The sequence below is a fragment of the Monopterus albus genome, unplaced genomic scaffold, assembly GCF_001952655.1.
Source record: "Monopterus albus unplaced genomic scaffold, M_albus_1.0 scaffold3.1, whole genome shotgun sequence".
NCBI lineage: Eukaryota > Metazoa > Chordata > Actinopteri > Synbranchiformes > Synbranchidae > Monopterus > Monopterus albus.
Genome location: NW_018127883.1, coordinates 4,841,518 through 4,860,525, shown reverse-complemented (window position 1 = coordinate 4,860,525; position 19,008 = coordinate 4,841,518). Strand labels below are relative to the sequence as shown.

Here is a 19,008-nt window from a genome sequence, read left to right as displayed (position 1 = left end):
ACATTTGTGTGTGTGTGAGACTCAACATTTTATTCAGCAGATTACTACACTGCCATTGCTTATTCAACAGAAGTGCAGGTTAATACCAAAAATGCCCTTTGTGCCGCTATATATTTTTTAAAAGTGGAATCCATGGGAGACTTTTGCAAGAAGTCTTGAGGTGTGGACCATGGCTGGAGCCATTCTGTGTGAAGTATTTCAGAACCAGTTTCACAGTAAAGACAGCGTGTATTAGATACGAAAGCTGTGACAATGCTGCCACCTGCTGTTTGGAGCGGATGAGTAAGCAGCCTGATGGAGGTGCTGGCTGGTTTTTTATTTTGGAGAGAGTGTTCTAATTGAACTGAACTTGAAGCCATTATAAATCACATCTGCCCTACATAGAATCTTTTGGTGTCTGTGTGTGCATGTGGTTGTTTATCCACAGTCGATCCTTTAGCATTCTCTATCACAAATTGAATACTGTTCCATTCAATAATCCAAATATGAATGATCAAATAACAGGGAGGAAATTGCATTCAGCCCATTGTCATATTTGATATATTGTTGTTTGGGATTGCTTTAGACAGATACAGCAGTCATGTATAATTCTGAAAAGCAGAAGAAAGATTTAGGGTGACCTAATGGTTGAAGAAGAATTCATCTTAACCTGCTTTTCCCAATGAAGTATTCTTTTCAGTCCTCTGCCTCTGCCTCCATCTCAAAATGCCAGTCTTGATTAATAGAAAGGATTGCCATCTACTGTGTGTCACCAACATTCTGTGTGATGGACACAGGCACTTGAGACAAACATGCAGCACTGGTAGAACTGGCCCTTTTCCCATTTAATAGATGCTGGCATTTTTATTGTTCTGAGTGCAGGGCAAAATTGCATAGATATGAAAAAATGGTTTCTCTCTGCAGCTTGTTAAAAAAGCAATTATGGAAGCAGCACAATAGCCATTGTGGAGCATGTTCTCTTATTGGTGTCATGGCTTTCATTTACTCAATTTGTCCCAAATGTCACTGCTTTATGTGTGTGTGTGCGCGTGTGTGCATAAGAATGTGTGAGAGTGATAATAGGGGGTGAGGACGGTGGGGGTAAAAAATATGATGTAGGGATTTAAGTTGTTTTATGTCACTGCTAAAAACCGTCTTTTGTGCATACATTAGATAGATTTTGCTCTGGTGTTACAATGGGTCGGTAGTTGTAGTGTACTGTATGATGAGTGTAATTTTCCACTGATATGTGTAGAGAGCAGAAGCCATTTTTATACAAGTTATTTTATGGATCTCTCTGAAATGATGATTTATGTAGATTTAGTACTGATACTTTAGTACTGATACTTTTCAGGCCACTATAAGTATCATATTTCTAATATTTTTAGCCATGCTGGCTACAGTATTAATTTTTCCAATACTGGGGTTTATGAACAATGACTTGCAAGACTAATGATGTTGCCATCAGCCTCACCTGCATGTTCCATGTAAATTAGATACAGCTACTAAATTACTAACATACTAAACAGTGAACATAGTAAACACTGTTACCCTTTAACATCAGCACATTTGCAATATCACTACATGCTGGTTAGCTAAAGTTAGCACTTAGCTCAAAGCACTGACAGAGCTACTGAATGACTGTAGACTATTGTGGGATACTGACCAAGGTTTTTCAGCTCATGTTTTGACACTATACAGGGAAATTGCATGTGTTCTTTTTACCAAGGAGTCACAGTTTGGTTTTGCGCCAGAAAAAGAAGAAAAGTGGCATCAGAATCAGAATCAGCTTTTTTGGCCAGGTGTGACGGACACACGAGAAATTTGACTCTGGTACATTGGCTTTCAATGTGCAACACCACAGGACCGGCTGCTCAACCTCCCATCTGTAGGCTGACTCGTCATTGTCTCGGATGAGACCAATGACCGTTGTGTCATCTGCAAACTTTAGGAGCTTGACAAAGGGGTCCTTCGAGATGCAGTCATTGGTGTAGAGTGAAAACAGCGGAGGGGAGAGCACACATCCCTGGGGGGCGCCTGTGCTTATTGTCCGGGTGCTGGATGTGGTTTTCCCCAGCCTCACCTGCTGCTTCCTGTCTGTCAGAGAGCTAGTAATCCACTGACAGGTGGGGGCAGGCACAGTGAGCTGGGTCAGTTTGGAGTGGAGGATGTCCAGGATGATGGTGCTGAAAGCTGAGCTGAAGTCCACAAAGAGGGCCCGTGCGGAGTCGAGGTGTTGCAGGATGTAATGCTGCCATGTTCACTGCATCGTCCACTGACCTGTTTGCCCGGTAGGCAAACTGCAGGCGGTCCAGCAGGGGGTCAACGATGTCCTTCAGGTTGGCCAGCACCAGTCTTTCAAAGGATTTCATAACTACAGATGTCAGGGCAACAGGTCCGTAGTCATTCAGTCCACTGATGGGGGTTTTCTTGGTGACTGGAATGATGGTGGAGCATTTGAAGCAGGAGGGGACTTCACACAGCTCCAGTGACCTGTTGAAGATAAGTGTGAAGATGGGGGCCAGCTGATCAGCACACACTTTCAATCAGTGAAAGTTGAGCACTTGGTCTCATGGAATATGTATTTTAAGATGATCTTGTTCCGGGATGAAAAATAAGAGAAGAGGGAATGGAAATTTATACAAATAGCCTCAATGGCTGATTTACCACCACTGTGGCAGAGGGAATTGCGGCTGAAATTAAATGTCAAGAGAGAGTAGGTTTAAAGTTTGCAGCACTGCTGTCAGCATGGCAGCTGTTCTTTATTTGAGATGTCATCAGTGTTAAGAACACATTTGAGGAAGGAGAGGATGTTTGTAAAACGCATCTCTCTGTTTGGGAAGCCAGAGGAGAATGTGAGGGGGTTTCAGGTTATACCCTTCTTTGATTACACAACATGAAAGATGATTTGACTGGCACAAGACTACCTGATTGCACTTAGAAATATGTTTGCTGGTTTCTACAACCAACAGTAAATTTACTAGCAATAAACTTGCACGTTCTTCTGCAAGCCATCTCACTCTACACATGCACAATACAGGCACCAGGTCCATATAAGCAGAGATGTATTCAAATGAACACTGCTGCAACTGTGCTCTTTTATACCATTACTGTTGGTGAATACGCTGCTAAATAAAAAAATTGCAGTGCTGCAATATTTTTCGCACCTGATGGTAATTTACGACAGGTTTAGTAAATATCCCACATGGACTTAGTTGGCATTGCTACACATTTCAGACCATCTAGTAACAAAGATATACTGTAACTGTTATGTTTGTCATGTAGCTCAAAGCTAACAAATGTCAAAGATCAGCAAACTGTTATATTTTCTACAAAATAAGGTGTTGTTGAAACCTTATTAGCAAGAGTAGTAGCAGGTTTCCTTACCAGTGACATGGCAGATTTTCTGATCAGCTAATGAGAGCATCTCTGTGTAAAATCACATTATGAAAGTGAGGCTAGTGAACATGACCTAGACAGGAAGTTAAAATGTGATGCCAGCTCTCGCAAGATGAAACCTTTACCTGGAGATGAACAGTTTGTGATCATTAGTGTGACTGGTGCTTTTGTTTTTCAGAACTAATGACTGGCATTTTCCCCATGCATAATTGTGTTTGGCTGATGATTCCTTCCCATTCCTTTTTCAGGTAAAGAGGAAACAGGTGAAGAAGAAGAAGAGGGCAACAATGGTAATGTAGCTCTACGGATCATTAACACATGTTCTGAGCCTCTCGGCTCTACTGCTGCTTCTTGATGTCATTTGTCATCAAAAATTGAATTTTCTATTCGCTGCAGTTCAGTTTTTCCACCCTGTGTGCCAACATTCTAACAAAGAAACCTCTGTTATCACAGTGGCTTGGAACAAAGAAATCCCTTAATTATGTATGGTTTTAGAAGTGACATTCCTTTTTCCCGTCTTTTTTGTCACTTAATTTATGCAAGTCTTTGTGGTTCCATTGCTATCGTAACAAAGACAATGCTACACAAAGAGATGAAATGAAAAGGCTATTTGAGGTGATAACGAAGTCAATTCAACTCCAGTCTTTATCGCTGAACTCAAATGCTTGATGTTCTTTTGAATTCCTCTTCTGTTTCTAGATCCTGCGGAAAATGATATGGAGAGTCTAAACCCAGGTACAATGCAGATACAAGTCGAAGCTCCAGCATGGACAGGGCTGTGACTGTCTGTAATTTTCAGTGTGCAAATTGTCACTACTCTACACATCATTAACTGAGAGGGAAGGAGCTGCAAGGTGATCTGGTAACCCTAAAGGAAATGGGGACTGTATGAGCTGAGCAGCATGAAGCTCATTGATCTGGTTTTCACTTACACTCAAGTTTGATTAAAGATCTGCACTTATCAGTCTCGTTAGTAACAGAGGCATAAGTAGTATGCAACTCTAAATCAGAAAAGGTTGGTACAGTATATAAATCAATATTAAAACTGAAAATAGTGATTTGTAAATCATCTGTGTCCTGTATTACATTGACAATACAGCAGCACATTGTTTGATGATACCTTATGAATATTATTTTGCATTTTATTTTAGTATTTCCCTAAACATCTTTTAGGTGTGAAAAGGAATGGCAACATCGCACCATGGTAAACATTTTACTGTCCCAACTATTTTTGGAATGTGTTGCAGATACCAGAATAACAATAAGCCAGTGTTTATTTGGAACACAGACTAAAATTGATGAGGCATCACCTCAAATATTGTGCTGTTGTGTTGTTTTCAATGTGATACAGGACACAGGTGATTTACAAATCACTATTTTCAGATTTAATTTTGATGTTATATACCATCCCAACTTATTCTGATTTGGGGTTGTATAAAGCTAAAGGCACCTGTGTAACAGATCACCTGACTCTGGTGTGTTGTGTTGTGCTGATGGTGAGAGACTTAAGTGACTTGAGTAGGTAAATGTGTGTTGAACTTTGAGCTAGAACCATTTCTCTTCCTCTGGAAGTCCTCTGTGCTGCTGGTGTATAATTAAGATTCTGCATTTGCATACTGGCAGTGAGCAGTGCCTTGCCTCTCTGATGTTTTTGTTTTATTCAAATTCCATTTCATTGACAAAGATTTGACAGATAGGGGCTCTCTGAACATGAATTTTGTAGATATTCTGAGAGAGTTATAGCAAATGCAGCCCTGGGATGCGATCCAAGACCTAAAATATGTGATTACTTTCTCATGAGGCAGAAAAAAGAAAGGTAGGACCTAGGAGGAGCAGAGATATACAGTTTAAAAACAACACCTGCAAGCTAATTCCTCCAAAAATGCAGCACTTGCATCATTCTTGTCTGTTTGTATATTGCAGATGAAAACTAGAGACCACAGATCAATGTGTTGTTCAATACAACGTCTTGGGTACTTTGTTACAAATAATCTTTATGCACAGAGCTTTATTAGCATCTTTATTTACCGCAGGTGCTATTCTTTTAACACTCCAACTACCAATACTGTACTGTATTATATAGCACTAGGACTAGAATTTACTGGAACTTAACAAACCACACCCTAGCAAATGGTGACTATTTAGCAACCCACCATTAAGCCAAGTTCTATATATAAACTGCTTCCAAAATAAATACTATAAGTTAGCTGTTGTAGAAAACTACATTTATACTAAATCAAGCACTTTTTCTTCTGAAGATGGCTTTTTTAGTATCTGGCAGTTTTTCCTTCTTCCCTGACAACCCCTATGCCTTTCAAACGGGAAAAAAGCAACCTGTTGGTGTGAAAATGTTTCTGAGAGATTTTTGTCAGCCATAAAAGTATGGGCTTGTTTGTCTGTCATGTGTTACAGGGTTCGATGTGAAGACTTTGAAGCCCTGTGCCTGAACAAAAAAAACGTACTTTTTTAATATTCCAATGTATGTGTTCCTACAGAAAATTCAGAAAATGAGCCAAATCAAGAAAGGGATCCAAGTAAAAATGAAAACCAAGATAATGAGGAAGATGCAGACATGAACAACAAACCTGAAGATGAAGGCGTCGACAGTAATACAAATAAAGATGCAGACAAAGGTATGTACATAAGGGCTGTCGAGCTGTCATGTACAGATTTTAATACAAAACTGAAAATGATTCATGTGATCAATTCCTTGTATTTAATTGTATTTTCTCACCATGGCAAAATATCCACAGGGCACAGAGGCAGACAGATATGTACAAGTCAATTTAATGCATGAAATCCCGATGCTTGACATAATGACAGCATAACAATATGAAAATGGCGATGTTTACATTTTTGGTTTACCAGCAATCTAAAATTACATGGTTGGGAGATGGAACACTACAAATGCGCAATAACAGTTTTTCACAGTAGAGTGTGTGTGTGTGTTTGTTTCTTCCTGTCAGTGTTGGAATCTATGCAAATTTATCTCAGCACAGAATAAGCAGAGGAATTGGGGCTGAGATTGTGTGCACTGTTACAGATTGAACATACAATAGTCAAACACTGGAGCTTCACAGTTCAGAGAACATACTCACACACCAAGGCAGCTATATTCACACATTTAGTCCTGATCTACATGGCTTCTTTTTGCAAACGTGGGTACATTCTCCAAAGACACTGATGTCTTGTGAGGGTCTAGTGTAACCAGCATCACATCTTTGCTTCCTTTTTGCAGCAGAGAAAGAGCAACCCAGGACAGAAGATGATGTCAAGATAGAAGGTAAAATTTGATTTGATATGATTTGAACTGACTGACTTTATATCAATATGATTTTCTTCAGTCAGTGTGTGTATTTGTATACTTGTGTATTGAATTAGTTTGGGCAGCATTGTTTTGTTCTCAAACTAGTTTTCCCTTGAAATTATGTAGCCTATCTAAAATAAGATCTACTATACAGTCAAGTGAGCACAACACATCTTGGAGGATATGACAGAGATGCTGACAGGAGCCAACCGCTGCAGTGATTGGCTGATCTAAAGTACACATGGGAAAGGGGTGACTTCCAGCTGTCTGTAATGCATCCATGCTTGTACCTTTTAACCCAAAGAGGCCAGTGTGACTATGGTTTTCCACACATCAAAATCTAGTGTGGAGTTACTTTTCAGTGCATCTAATTTGCATAGTATCTAGCATAACATGGGGAGTAGCTAGGATAAGTAGTAGCTGTTTGTGCTTCAAAAGAGCTTTACAAAGAATAAGTCTGGAAGTATTGCATATTTTGTATTGTAAACAAATCCCTTTAAAGGTGTCTGTGTACATTGTATTTCTCTGTGCCACAGACCTCCACTATTCAAAATACATCAGTGAGCCAAACCGTTGACTGGGTGACATGCTGCTACAGTGAATGTGGGCAGTGAGGTTTATTTTGTGTTAATCCCACATACAGTACAGTACACCATCCTGCTGCTGTAAATACTCTCCACTGTAGAAAATGTGCATCAATCCATGGTTGAATCTAGTCACCTGTAAACACACTATTTACACTTATGAGACTAATGTTTGTTGAAAACTGAAGTGCTCAGCTGCTTTAGGAAAGTAACTCATTTGTTTGTGTTTAAACTATATATAAAATGTACATTTTTTGCATGGAACAAATCAGCTCCGGTCTCAGTGCCACAGACAGGGTAGGGAAGTATTGAAAGACAGACTAAAGCCAGATTTATACTTCTGCATCACTGCACTTATGGGAAAGTGTGTTTCGGTCATTCTGACACAGTTGCAGAGCTGTTGCATTTATACTTGGGCAAACGTTAATGTTCTGACTAGGGGGCTCTCAAACTGCAAAGTACAGAAAACCTAGAAGAAGTCAGGAAATGGAAATGGTGGAGATTTTGAGCCAGGCTTAAATCTGTTATCATTTTTGTCTTAGGAATGGTTTTATGTCACTTTATTATATGATGATATTTTTCTGTTTAGATTGAGAACATGTGGTCAGTCTAGCTAAGTAATGACAATTTAGAAATTTGCTCCAATGTTTTCGGAGATGTGAGTACGCACTAGCAGACCAGTTAGCAGGCAGCTACAGTGAGGAGCAGAAGTATTTGAACACCCTGCGATTTTGCAAGTTCTCCCACTTAGAAATCATGGAGGGGTCTGAAATTCACATTGTAGGTGCATTCCCACTCTGAGAGACAGAATTAAAAAAAAATTTCAGGAAATCACATTGTATGATTTTTAAAGAATTTATTTGTCTTGCACTGCTGAACATAAGTATTTGAACACCTGAGAAACAGCAAGAATTCTGGCTCTCAAAGACCTGTTACTGTGCCTTGAAAAAGTCCACCTCTACTCCACTCATTAATCTAAATTAGTAGCACCTGTCTGAACTCTTTAAAGACACCTGTCCACCCCACAGTCAGTCAGACGCCAACTACTACCATGGGCAAGACCAAAGAGCTGTCAAAAGACACCAGAGACAAAATTGTGGACCTCCACAAGGCTGGAAAGGGCTACAGGGCAATTGCCAAGCAGCTTGGTGAAAATAGATCAACTGTTGGAGCAATTGTTAGAAAATGGAAGAGGCTAAAGACGACTGTCAGTCTCCCTCGAACTGGGGCGCCATGCAAGATCTCACCTCGTGGGGTATCACTGATGATAAGAAAGGTGAGGAATCAGCCCAGAACTACAAGGGAGGAGCTGGTCAATGACATGAAGAGAGCTGGGACCACAGTTTCAAAGGTCACTGTCGGTAGAACACTACGCCGTCATGGTTTCAAATCATGCATTGCACGGAAGGTTCCCCTGCTCAAGTCATCACATGTCCAGGCCCGTCTGAAGTTGGCCAAAGACCATCTGGATGATCCAGAGGAGGCATGGGAGAAAGTCATGTGGTCAGATGAGACCAAAGTAGAACTTTGTGGTCTAAACTTCACTCATCGTGTTGGGAGGAAAAAGAAGGATGAGTTGCATCCCAAGAACACCATCCCTACTGTGAAGCATGGGGGTGGTAACATCATGCTTTGGGGGTGCTTTTCTGCGAAGGGGACAGGACGTCTGCACTGTATTAAGGAGAGGATGAATGAGGCCATTTATTGTGAGATTTTGAGCAACAACCTCCTTCCCTCAGCCAGAGCATTGAAGATGGGTCGTGGCTCATGACAACGACTCAAAGCACACAGCCAGGATAACCAAGGAGTGAGTAGTAGTTGGCGTCTGACTGACTGTGGGGTGGACAGGTGTCTTTAAAGAGCTCAGACAGGTGCTACTAATTTAGATTAATGAGTGGAGTAGAGGTGGACTTTTTCAAGGCACAGTAACAGGTCTTTGAGAGCCAGAATTCTTGCTGTTTCTCAGGTGTTCAAATACTTATGTTCAGCAGTGCAAGACAAATAAATTCTTTAAAAATCATACAATGTGATTTCCTGAAATTTTTTTTTTTATTCTGTCTCTCAGAGTGGGAATGCACCTACACTGTGAATTTCAGACCCCTCCATGATTTCTAAGTGGGAGAACTTGCAAAATCGCAGGGTGTTCAAATACTTCTGCTCCTCACTGTATGTCTCAAAGCAGAGTTGGATCAACCAGTCGGCATGCAGGACACACGGCTCCGCACGACACATAGCTGAGATCTGGTGTGCACGTCTGTGGTTGTGCCTGAAATGGTAAATGGTTTTATACTTGTATAGCACTTTTCTACGCTTTTCAACACACTCAAAGCACTTTCACACTACTTGGCCATTCACCCATTCGCACTCACAAACGCTCACACATTAACACGCCGGTGTTATCACCAGGAGCAACAGTGTCTTGCTCAAGAACACTTCGACACGTTGACTGGACAATCTGGGAATCGAACAGTTAATCCTCCATTTAGGAAAGAACCCGCTCTACCCTTAAGCCACAGCCACCCCAAAATCTCTCCCTGTGCACTCATTCACTACTCCCTATATAATATACACTAAACAGTTCACTCAATAGTGACGAGAAAATTGAGATTTTGGACATTTACTAATCATCGGTATTTTGCGTCATCGCTAACAGCTGAAGAAATGCATGACAATAATTTCTCATCTGATAAAATGCTGAGAACTACATTGTGTGATTGTTAACATTAAATAGTGTATGGCATGTAGACAAAAATAGGCCTAAATTAAGGTTAAAACATTATTGGTTTTGGTACTGACAATAAGAAAAATAGAAAAAGTATTGAGAGAAAAAAATTAAGGCATTCATATCTTTAGCCTTTATTTGTATTCACTCACTGCAGTTGAGCTCCATGATGAAGCCAGGATTTTGGTTGCTAACAAACCTCTCCTTGTGTACTGTATCCTTCATTTGTTTTTTCCTTGACTGCATGGGATAATGTGTTTATTTATCCCAATGTTCTCTGGCCCATGTTGTCACTGATTAAGGGAATTTTCTGGAGAAGTTGAGGGATAGATTTGTGAACCCTAGCCTCCCCCCTGCCACCACTGCACTAATACAAAAGTCCGAGGTACTCTCTAACCTCTATTTCTCTTTGACTGACATTCAATTAATTTAGGGTGAGAGTGAACCTTCCAGATCTATCTGAGATAGCCTTCTCCATCTTCTCTGAAAGCCAGCGGAATATGTCCGACAAACAGTACAGGCTCTCCATCACTGGAAAGCTTCACTAGAGGCTGTTGATTGTCGTGCCTGAGCCCACCAGTGCCTGTCACCATCTAGGGTTACCATGGGCTGTTTGCTTGCTCTGTCAACCAGTAAAGAGTAGTGTCAGTCCTGATTGCAAGCAGATTGCATTTTGTATAGAGGAGCAGGGTCTTGGACAGTTCAGACCCAAACTGTCTCGGATATTGAATCTCATACAGGCCAACCCAGAGCGGCTTAGCCATGCATAACCAGTTATTCACAAGACAAGACCAAATGATTCCAGAGTCAATACCCTTTATTAAAAATAATAACTGTAATCAGGCTGCCTGCTCGTGGTCAGAGAAGTTAAATCGGCCTCACTGAAAGGAGTAATAAAATGGCTCATAATGACGGGAGGAATGAGTAATGAATCAACAGTCTGAGGACAGCTGAATATGAGGTTGCCACACACCTACACACGAGCCAGAGTATGTTTATTTCTATGTGCAGATCTTCTGCATCAAGTCTTACCAACTATTTACCATCTACTTATCAATTATTTTAAGTTCTTGACATTGGTTTATATTCGCAATCATGTAGTAATTTGCAAACGCAAATCACTTTAAGCGGTGGTGATATGTTAATTTTGTTTTCTTCTCTTCATACCTTCTTGGCTGTTTGATATTGTCTACAGAAGCAGGAGCCAGGCTTACCCTGATTGCGTGGAAGGTAGAAAGTGAATCTGGGTAGGAAATTTGTACAGCAAGAATCAGATTCATACATTTGAGTAAAATCTTGATTTGATTTGATTTGATTTATTCTTTCAAGCATGTAAAAACAGTTGATATGACAACACACATAATTTTACACAGAATCCAATATCAATTTGCATATATCTTGTACATGCTTGAATGGAGTAGGAAGAAGTCAGACTTATCCAGTCCGACCCCATAACATCATCTTACCATCATTGGTTTGCAAGCAGTAAATAATTCTTCACAATCAATTGGACAAATATTGCAGGATGTGCTATAGATAGACATATCTGCAGTGTTTTCAGATACCATTCTTTGCATTTGCACATTTATATCCATGTGCTCCAAGTTGTCACCCGTGTCTGTTGACACCCTGCTGTTCTCACATACCGTAGCTCAATATTGCATATATGGAAGTGTGTATCACACCTGAGCATCTCAGTCCCAGCTCAGTCACACTAAATAAAACAAAGCTAAAGAAAACAGCTTTGGGTTTTATGCATTTTCACTTATCATTATAACTTGTTAATGCAATAATTTATTCAGTCCATAAATGTTTCCTTATATTAGATGAGGGGGTAGGATAATGTATAGGTCATTTGCTGATGTTTTATTAGTTCATATTACCAAACTGTGCCATCTGTTGTTTACATTACAGGTCTGTTCATATAAATATGCAATATTATTTATGTATTTAGTCGTGTTGCTCTTAGCTCTACAAATGACTTAATGTTGGAGTATAAGCAACCACAAGCCACAACATCCAAACAATGTAACAAATACTAAATTCTGGAGATTTTATTTAGTTCTCTGTGTGAAGTAGCAATATTAAGAAGCTAAGCAAAGGAGAGATTTTGTATTTTAAATCAGGCAGTGTGCTCCACTATACAATATGAATCATCTGTATTAGTTATCTCCCTGCACAGGCAATGAGATTCTCACTGTGGTATTTGAAATGTTATAAAGGCTTCTCAAATTGAATAAGAATCCAAGCAGCCCTTATTTATGAATATTCATAACATATTTTAAAATGGAAATGGAGCCCACAGTATATTGCTATTGTGTTTGGAATATCCAACAAACCTTATTCCTGTGACTTAAGAGAGGGGGCACTTGCTTCAGTAAGCTCACAGAACACCCATAAATTAAAATGTCTTTGCCTAAAGCTAGGAATAAATAAATCTGAGTTGTGAGCAGAAATTGTTTTTCCCTTCATGCAGTGTGATTCTCCTACAGGAGTCAATAGCTATTGTCTTAGCTCCAAAGGTAAGATTTAATGGCTGCACAGACTCAATGCCACTAAGTGAACAGCAGCTCATTCTTCTTTCCAATCAAACATGGTGCAAGTTTTGACTGTACAGCATTTGCATGTCATGTAGTGCACCTATGCAAACTTGAATAAGGTCTGTAATGTGCCTGTTTTTGATAGGATTTCCTGCACTGCTAGTCAGTTTAGTATGTCATATTACTGGCACAGCCTTGTTTTGTAATGTGGCTAAACACTTTAATACTTATATTTTCCTCTCTGGCCTCTGCCAGAGGCTGACTCTGGGGTGACAACAGCTGCTTGACTAGGGAAGGATGCTACTTTAGAGGGGTGGCCTCTATTGAGCATATTTGGGTGCAGACCAGCAGACAAGTAATAGACAGACTGTAATAGCATACTAAAGCCAGGCATGAGGGACCCTGCAGGGGAGATGGAGAAAAAGCAAATGGAGAAGCAGACAGACCCAGCAGGCCATCACAACAATCTCAGTCTCAACACAGCAGAGGGACAAGGCACCATTACATCAGCCCAGAGGCTGCTGGAGTGGACATCCCCACTGCTCATCTCTCCCTTGACTTTTCTTTGTGTCCTTTTTTTCCTTCTTATTCCTGTTGTTAAACAAACATCACAGCTAGCCTAAACTCCATTTCATCCTCATTACCACAAGTTTGCACTTATTCATGGTCATTTGTCTTAAATCCCATGACCTTCTGTCTCCAAAATCATTCCCCCTAGTGGTCAGGATGTGTTAAGTATTGACAACCGGGTTTTACTTAGTACCACAGCTCTGCCACAACCACACACACAGCACACCTTATGTGAGGCTCAGTGCAGAAACTCAGCTATATCCGCAAGTGGTACATGGTGCCAGAAAGCTACATGCACATCAACTACCCACATCTCTCAATGTATCAGAATAGAGGGACAACAAATAGCCTTTAACAGCCAGTCATGAGAGTTGGTTTTATTCTCTTGTTATTTGGGAGAAGTTATTGATTTCTATGTATTTTTTGAAAAACAAGCCAACCCAAATAGCTCTTCTGAAATCCAGTAAAGTTGCCAGTGGTGATGTAAAAGTGTTCATAAAACTATCACAGCACAGTGACCCTGTGTAGTCATTGTTTTGTTAAAGCATCAAGTCCAGAGTGGAATTTCTTATTAAGCCTGTGCAAATCAAGAGAGTGTTTTTTGTTGTTGTTATTCTTTTTAGCAGCTTGAATAATTTATCCCAGAATTCACTGGTAACTTCCTCTCAGAGTGTGCTGTTGGAGTGGGCTTTGCATTTATGTTCCTTCGCCTGCAATAGCAAAAAGGATTTGAAGCATGGTTTAATTGGTTGCTTTGTGCCTCTTTGTCTTGGTCTTTTTTGAACAATGGGTTATTGGTGATGTAAATCTAATTCTGGAAAGCAATGCGGTTTTTCCTGTGGCTAAAAGTTGTCAGCACACAATTAACTTTTGGCATAACATTGTATACTGTAATACTGAGTGGCTCCTCGCCACTGGCTGAAGACATTAAGCTATGCTTGTGTTTTATAGCTTTTTACACTGACTGTGAAAGTCCGGGAACAGCAGCTACACCAATCACAGTCCTGCTGAGGCATTGTGCTGTGAGGAGACTACCCGCAGTCTTATCTTTAGCCGTATTAATGCAGCTTTTAATGGTGAATTCCATTTTGGCTGTACTCCTTATTCTTCAAATCCATTTACCTCCTCATTTTGACTTGCTTTGTTTTCGGTTGTATAGATATCATATCCAGCCTGTTTCCTGTTAATTTCAGCATGAAAAACTTTCACTTTTGAAAATAATGAAATTTGTCACAGTCTGTTGATCCTGCGGAGTCTGAGTAAATTTGGTCCTTTGCCATCATTCCTCAGCACAATAGCACCCTCCATCATTTTGCAGTGTCTTCTTATTAATGAGAAGCACAGGACTGTGGCTATTTAGGTGGAGGTGGAGAATAGACGAATAATGTGCCCGGTGTCCATTATGTTGGTCACCTCTGGCCCAGAGGTCTGCTTCAAAGAGAGGGGGCTCATCTAACAACCTACAGGGGACACACGTTTTCTGGCCTCCTTTGAAGCTTCTCTTTTGATCAGCTCTCCAATCCCGTCTCCACTCCGGTGTCTGGTTCACAATAATGGTAATGGCTCAACTCTGTGCAGAGTGCAAATTTGTCAGCCAGCAGAGATGCAACAAATATGTTTAAAAAGTCTCAAACACAATTTTAGTCTCTGTCTCGCAAACACACAAGACGCTGTTTGAGTGCTGAGTGATCTCTGTATGGGTTCTCCTGGAGGCAGTAACGAAGATTTGATGGTAGCACTGTTTCAGTTAGAAAGAGAGGTAAACCTAAGTGAGATATAGACAACAAGGATTCAATTGGGATCATAAGCCTTTAACCCTTTGGACTGCAAATGTCCTTGTGTGCTTAACCCACTGGAATTTTTCATGTCTCACCTCTGCAGGGTCACTCTCCACAGAGGCTACAATCCAGTGACACATACATACAGTGTGTATGTGTGTGTGTGTATATATATATATATATATATATAGTCACATTGTAAACTGAACATCTTTGGGTTTTGGGTTATTGATTTGACAAAAGACAAAACAAGCAATTTGATATTACCTTGCGCTTCAGAATGTTAAAAGCTATTTTTAAAAAGATTTTCTGAAATTTTATAGGACCAAAAGATTAATCACAAAAATAATAGGCAAATCAATTAAAATAATCATTAAATGCAATTCTAATGATATGGTACATTTGGGTATTTTACATCATACATTATGCAGTGATTAGAAGGTAATATGCTGCAAAAAGTCACCACAAGAGACTGCATTGGACAACACTGGACAAAAGAAGTAGCAAACTAAAATCATGTAAATGAGTGGGACATCTTCATTCTCTATAATTATAGCTGCATTAGCCACCGCTGACACACGCACACACAGCGATTCTAATAGTCTACCATCAAGCTGCTCTCTGGCTGACTTTTCAGTGACAGACAGCTGCTCTGCCAGTCTAGACGAACACTTCGATTATATTGACCAGTCAAAACCACACTCTCCTGTGGAAAACCCTGAGCTGGGTTAACCAGATCACCAGTCCTCTAGGAGACTGTCTGTGCCTTGATATTGTAAACCACGACATATACTGAAGACAGCAGTGGGCAGCTTCCTGCAACCAGCCGCTAGAAGTACAGGGAGAGTCTAAAGATTATGTAAAGTAATTCAGCGAGAGATGAGAAGAGCAGGCCATCACTGACAGCAGGTTTAGCAGGTATGTAGGTCACACAGCAGGAGGCCTCTTTTGCATTTTTCCTTTCTATGCCTATTTTTGTGTTGTCTCCCTCTCTCACATCTTCACTTAATCAAGCCATTTTCACCTATGAACTCTGGGTGCCTCCTGGGCAGAGTGTGCAGAAGGCAGGACATGTTGTGGTCATGTCTCTTGTTGTTCCTTGAATTTGGACATTTTTGTTTGCGTCTTCACTGTAAATGACCGTTCTTCTTCACCATTAGATGTTCTTCCAGTTCTGTGGCAGTGACATGATAGATCATCAGCACTTCTATCTCGGTGTGAATACTCCACACTGTAAGCTGCTGTTTTCTCACATGGGCTCAATCGAACTTTGTAATAGGGAGCTGGTAGGGTAAAGTCCTCGTAATGTTCAGATCAGCTAACTCAGACATTTGTGTTCTCACATACATTGCATATCCTCCAGGTAATGTCTATTCCATTTCAGGGTGTCAGTGTATGTCTGAAAAGGGCTTCAGTTATTTGCTTATCTCACTGTTCTCGCTCGTTTCTGTGTCTTTTCTGTTTTCTGACAGACTGCTGTGACTGTCTCACACTACCTTGGACAAAGTAGGGAATAGAAAAAGACAAAAAAAATCTAGAGTTAGAGACACTGGCACTGGAGACAACATTTTTACTAGCTTTCCTGTTTCTCTCAACCATGTCTTGCCAAAGGTTTGCCAGTGGTCATTTTCCCTTCATTTTTGTAACATATGTTGTCAACTGTGTCCTCTCTTCTCTTGCCATTTTTCTCTGCCTTCTCATCATCTTCACATTCTCTAAGTTGTAGCTCAAACCCAAAGCAGATGGTGTCCTGTTCTCTTTTCAGTCATTCAGAGCACTTTGTGTTTTCTCATCTTGTCAAGCATGGCTCAGGCCTGTGTAATGAGCGTGGGGCTTTTCAGTCTGTTTAGAGGACCTTAACCCAACTCAGAGCCTCCCCAGCACACAAACTACTGCAAGGTTACCCAAACCCACAGGGGAGCACAATGCTACTTAGTGTCCACAAGCCCTCAGCCTTTTCTTAGGGAGAGAAGAAAGGCAGAATATTAATGAAGGCTGTTGGCTTTTCAGGAGGATACCAGTGGAGAGGGGCAGCCACTGTGTTTACTGAGCAGACTTGTTTTCATCTCCCTAGCCTGCAGGTCACAGCTCAGTGCTCTTTAATTGGCTCTGATTGTCAGACAGTGTTCCATCTCATAGCAAAGAAAACTCCGTCTATCAAATGGTGACCCCCCCCGAATCCTTTTTGTCCTGTTTTGAGAGTAGCAATTGCTAAGCTACTTACACAAGCCTGTACTACAAACTTAACATTAACATATGAAAATGGGTTGCTTTCCACATTTACCAGCTCATTAGTTCTTTTGGCTGGGCACTTGTTGAGGTTCACCCGCTCTTGTTTTGCTTGAGCAGAGAGAGGTCTTTAATTGTCTTTGCTGTAGACATATCAGGCCCAAAGCTATTAGTCAATGCAGAGTTCAATGAGGGGCTCTGATACTTGTTTAATATACATGGCCCGGTGCAGACCAGGCCCAAGTCCCTCACAGACCACCCAGTTTGTACTCAATTCTGCTTTCATCGACTGAAAAGAATGGAGCTTCTCAATAGATACTGGTAGTGACTGACATCTTCCTACGTTATTCTCACTGAGCAAGCAGTAGCCCTCCATCTGCTTCATAAAAGCAGCAGAAACCAAATATTCTACCAGATATTTGAGTAACTCAAGCCAAATATGCAGTGTCAATGAAAGAGATTTAGTACAAATGTTTTTCAGATGCAGTGTATTTTATCTGGGCATACTTTACTGGGGCTTTCACAGAAGATACTGAGCAACAGCTGGCAAGCGAAAGTAGAGTTTTCATGGTTGTCAGTAGCTCCTGGGGCGAGATTGTGATTTGATCATGTCCAGTGTTTAAGTGGGAGCAGCTTGGACACCTGTGTGAGCTAGCTGAGATCAAAGCTCCAGGACCTGCTCAGACCAGGCCGCCACACCACGTTTTGGGGATCAAATGAACAGCAGAAATTCTCTTGGGGAACCGACACTGTAGGCCACATGCACCTCCACATGTCGATTTTTATTCTTCCACTGCTCAAGAAAAGAGGAGTTGAATAAAAGACAGTGAGATGTCCTGTGGCTGAGGGACAAAACAAACCTGCTTTTTTCTGCCAAAGGTTCCTGTCTGGACCATTAAGCAGACACTATTCCCTTGCTGCCCTTTGCATGACCCACAGGGACCTCCTATCCCATAGGTTGACTGGGCTGGAATGAAAATAGATCTACAGTAGATCATGGAGAAATGCATGTTTTTAATAGTGTCATAGTAGTGAGTCCAAAAACTTTAGTTAGCATTTTTGTACCTCTGCTTCCTTCCTCTGCAATAAAGTCTGTGGTTAACACAAGGCCAAAACATTTTCATGTTTAGTTTTATGACATAAAATAAGTCAGTAAATACCCCACTTGTGATTTTTAAAGCTTTTACATGTCTTAAAAAGAGGGTTGCCACCAAGTGGCTAAATGAAACTACAAATATTGTCTGGGATATTAAATGTCATCATGTCAAACACAGACTACTAATCTCACTAGTCTGCATTTACAGCCTCCTTATTTTTAAACTCACATACTTGCAAACTATTCTAACTGACACAGCTATGATCAGTAGATCGGGTCACGCTAAGAGGAACAGATTTTGGAACCTGTAGTGGGGATGTTGATGTCATAGGACCATGGTGTAGTTTGTTTATAGCCTAACAATAGCTTTTTACTTTTAGGCTTCAAAATCTTAAAAGTGTCATTGATTTGTGATACTTGAACAAAACGTGTAAGTGTCAAACTTTTGTTTGTCACAGAGCTTATTTTCTACAATAATACAAAAGTCTATGAAAAAAAAAATCCCATTGGCTTTTTGTCGAGGGAACCGGGGTGATGCTAACTTCCAGGCTGGCCTACAAAAATGTGTCATCCCTAGGGCACTCTATGCAAGGCAGGAGATAAGCACTGTTACATTTGAGATCCATAAAGTATTTTGTGCCTTCTTTCTGTAGACCTCAAGAAAAGCCCACATACAAATGTGTTACTATGCATACTGGTAATTTACATACCAAAATGGAGGGTGGGAAACACTGTCAAGCATCCCTCAGGGTCCTTGGTCCCGGCTTTAAAGAACCACTGGTGTAAGCTGTCTAGTTTCCTGCT

General features: G+C 40.6%; 1 protein-coding gene across 1 annotated transcript in view; it reads left to right on the top strand.

Moving 5' to 3' along the window:
- The window catches only part of macrod2 (mono-ADP ribosylhydrolase 2), a 406,311-nt gene that overhangs the window by 377,686 nt on the left and 9,617 nt on the right, over nt 1–19,008 (top strand). The window contains exons 12-15 of the mRNA XM_020600667.1: nt 3,627–3,668; nt 4,078–4,113; nt 5,874–6,011; nt 6,617–6,661. Of these exons, the coding sequence (XP_020456323.1) occupies nt 3,627–3,668; nt 4,078–4,113; nt 5,874–6,011; nt 6,617–6,661 (261 nt within the window). The remainder of the gene's footprint in view (nt 1–3,626; nt 3,669–4,077; nt 4,114–5,873; nt 6,012–6,616; nt 6,662–19,008) is intronic.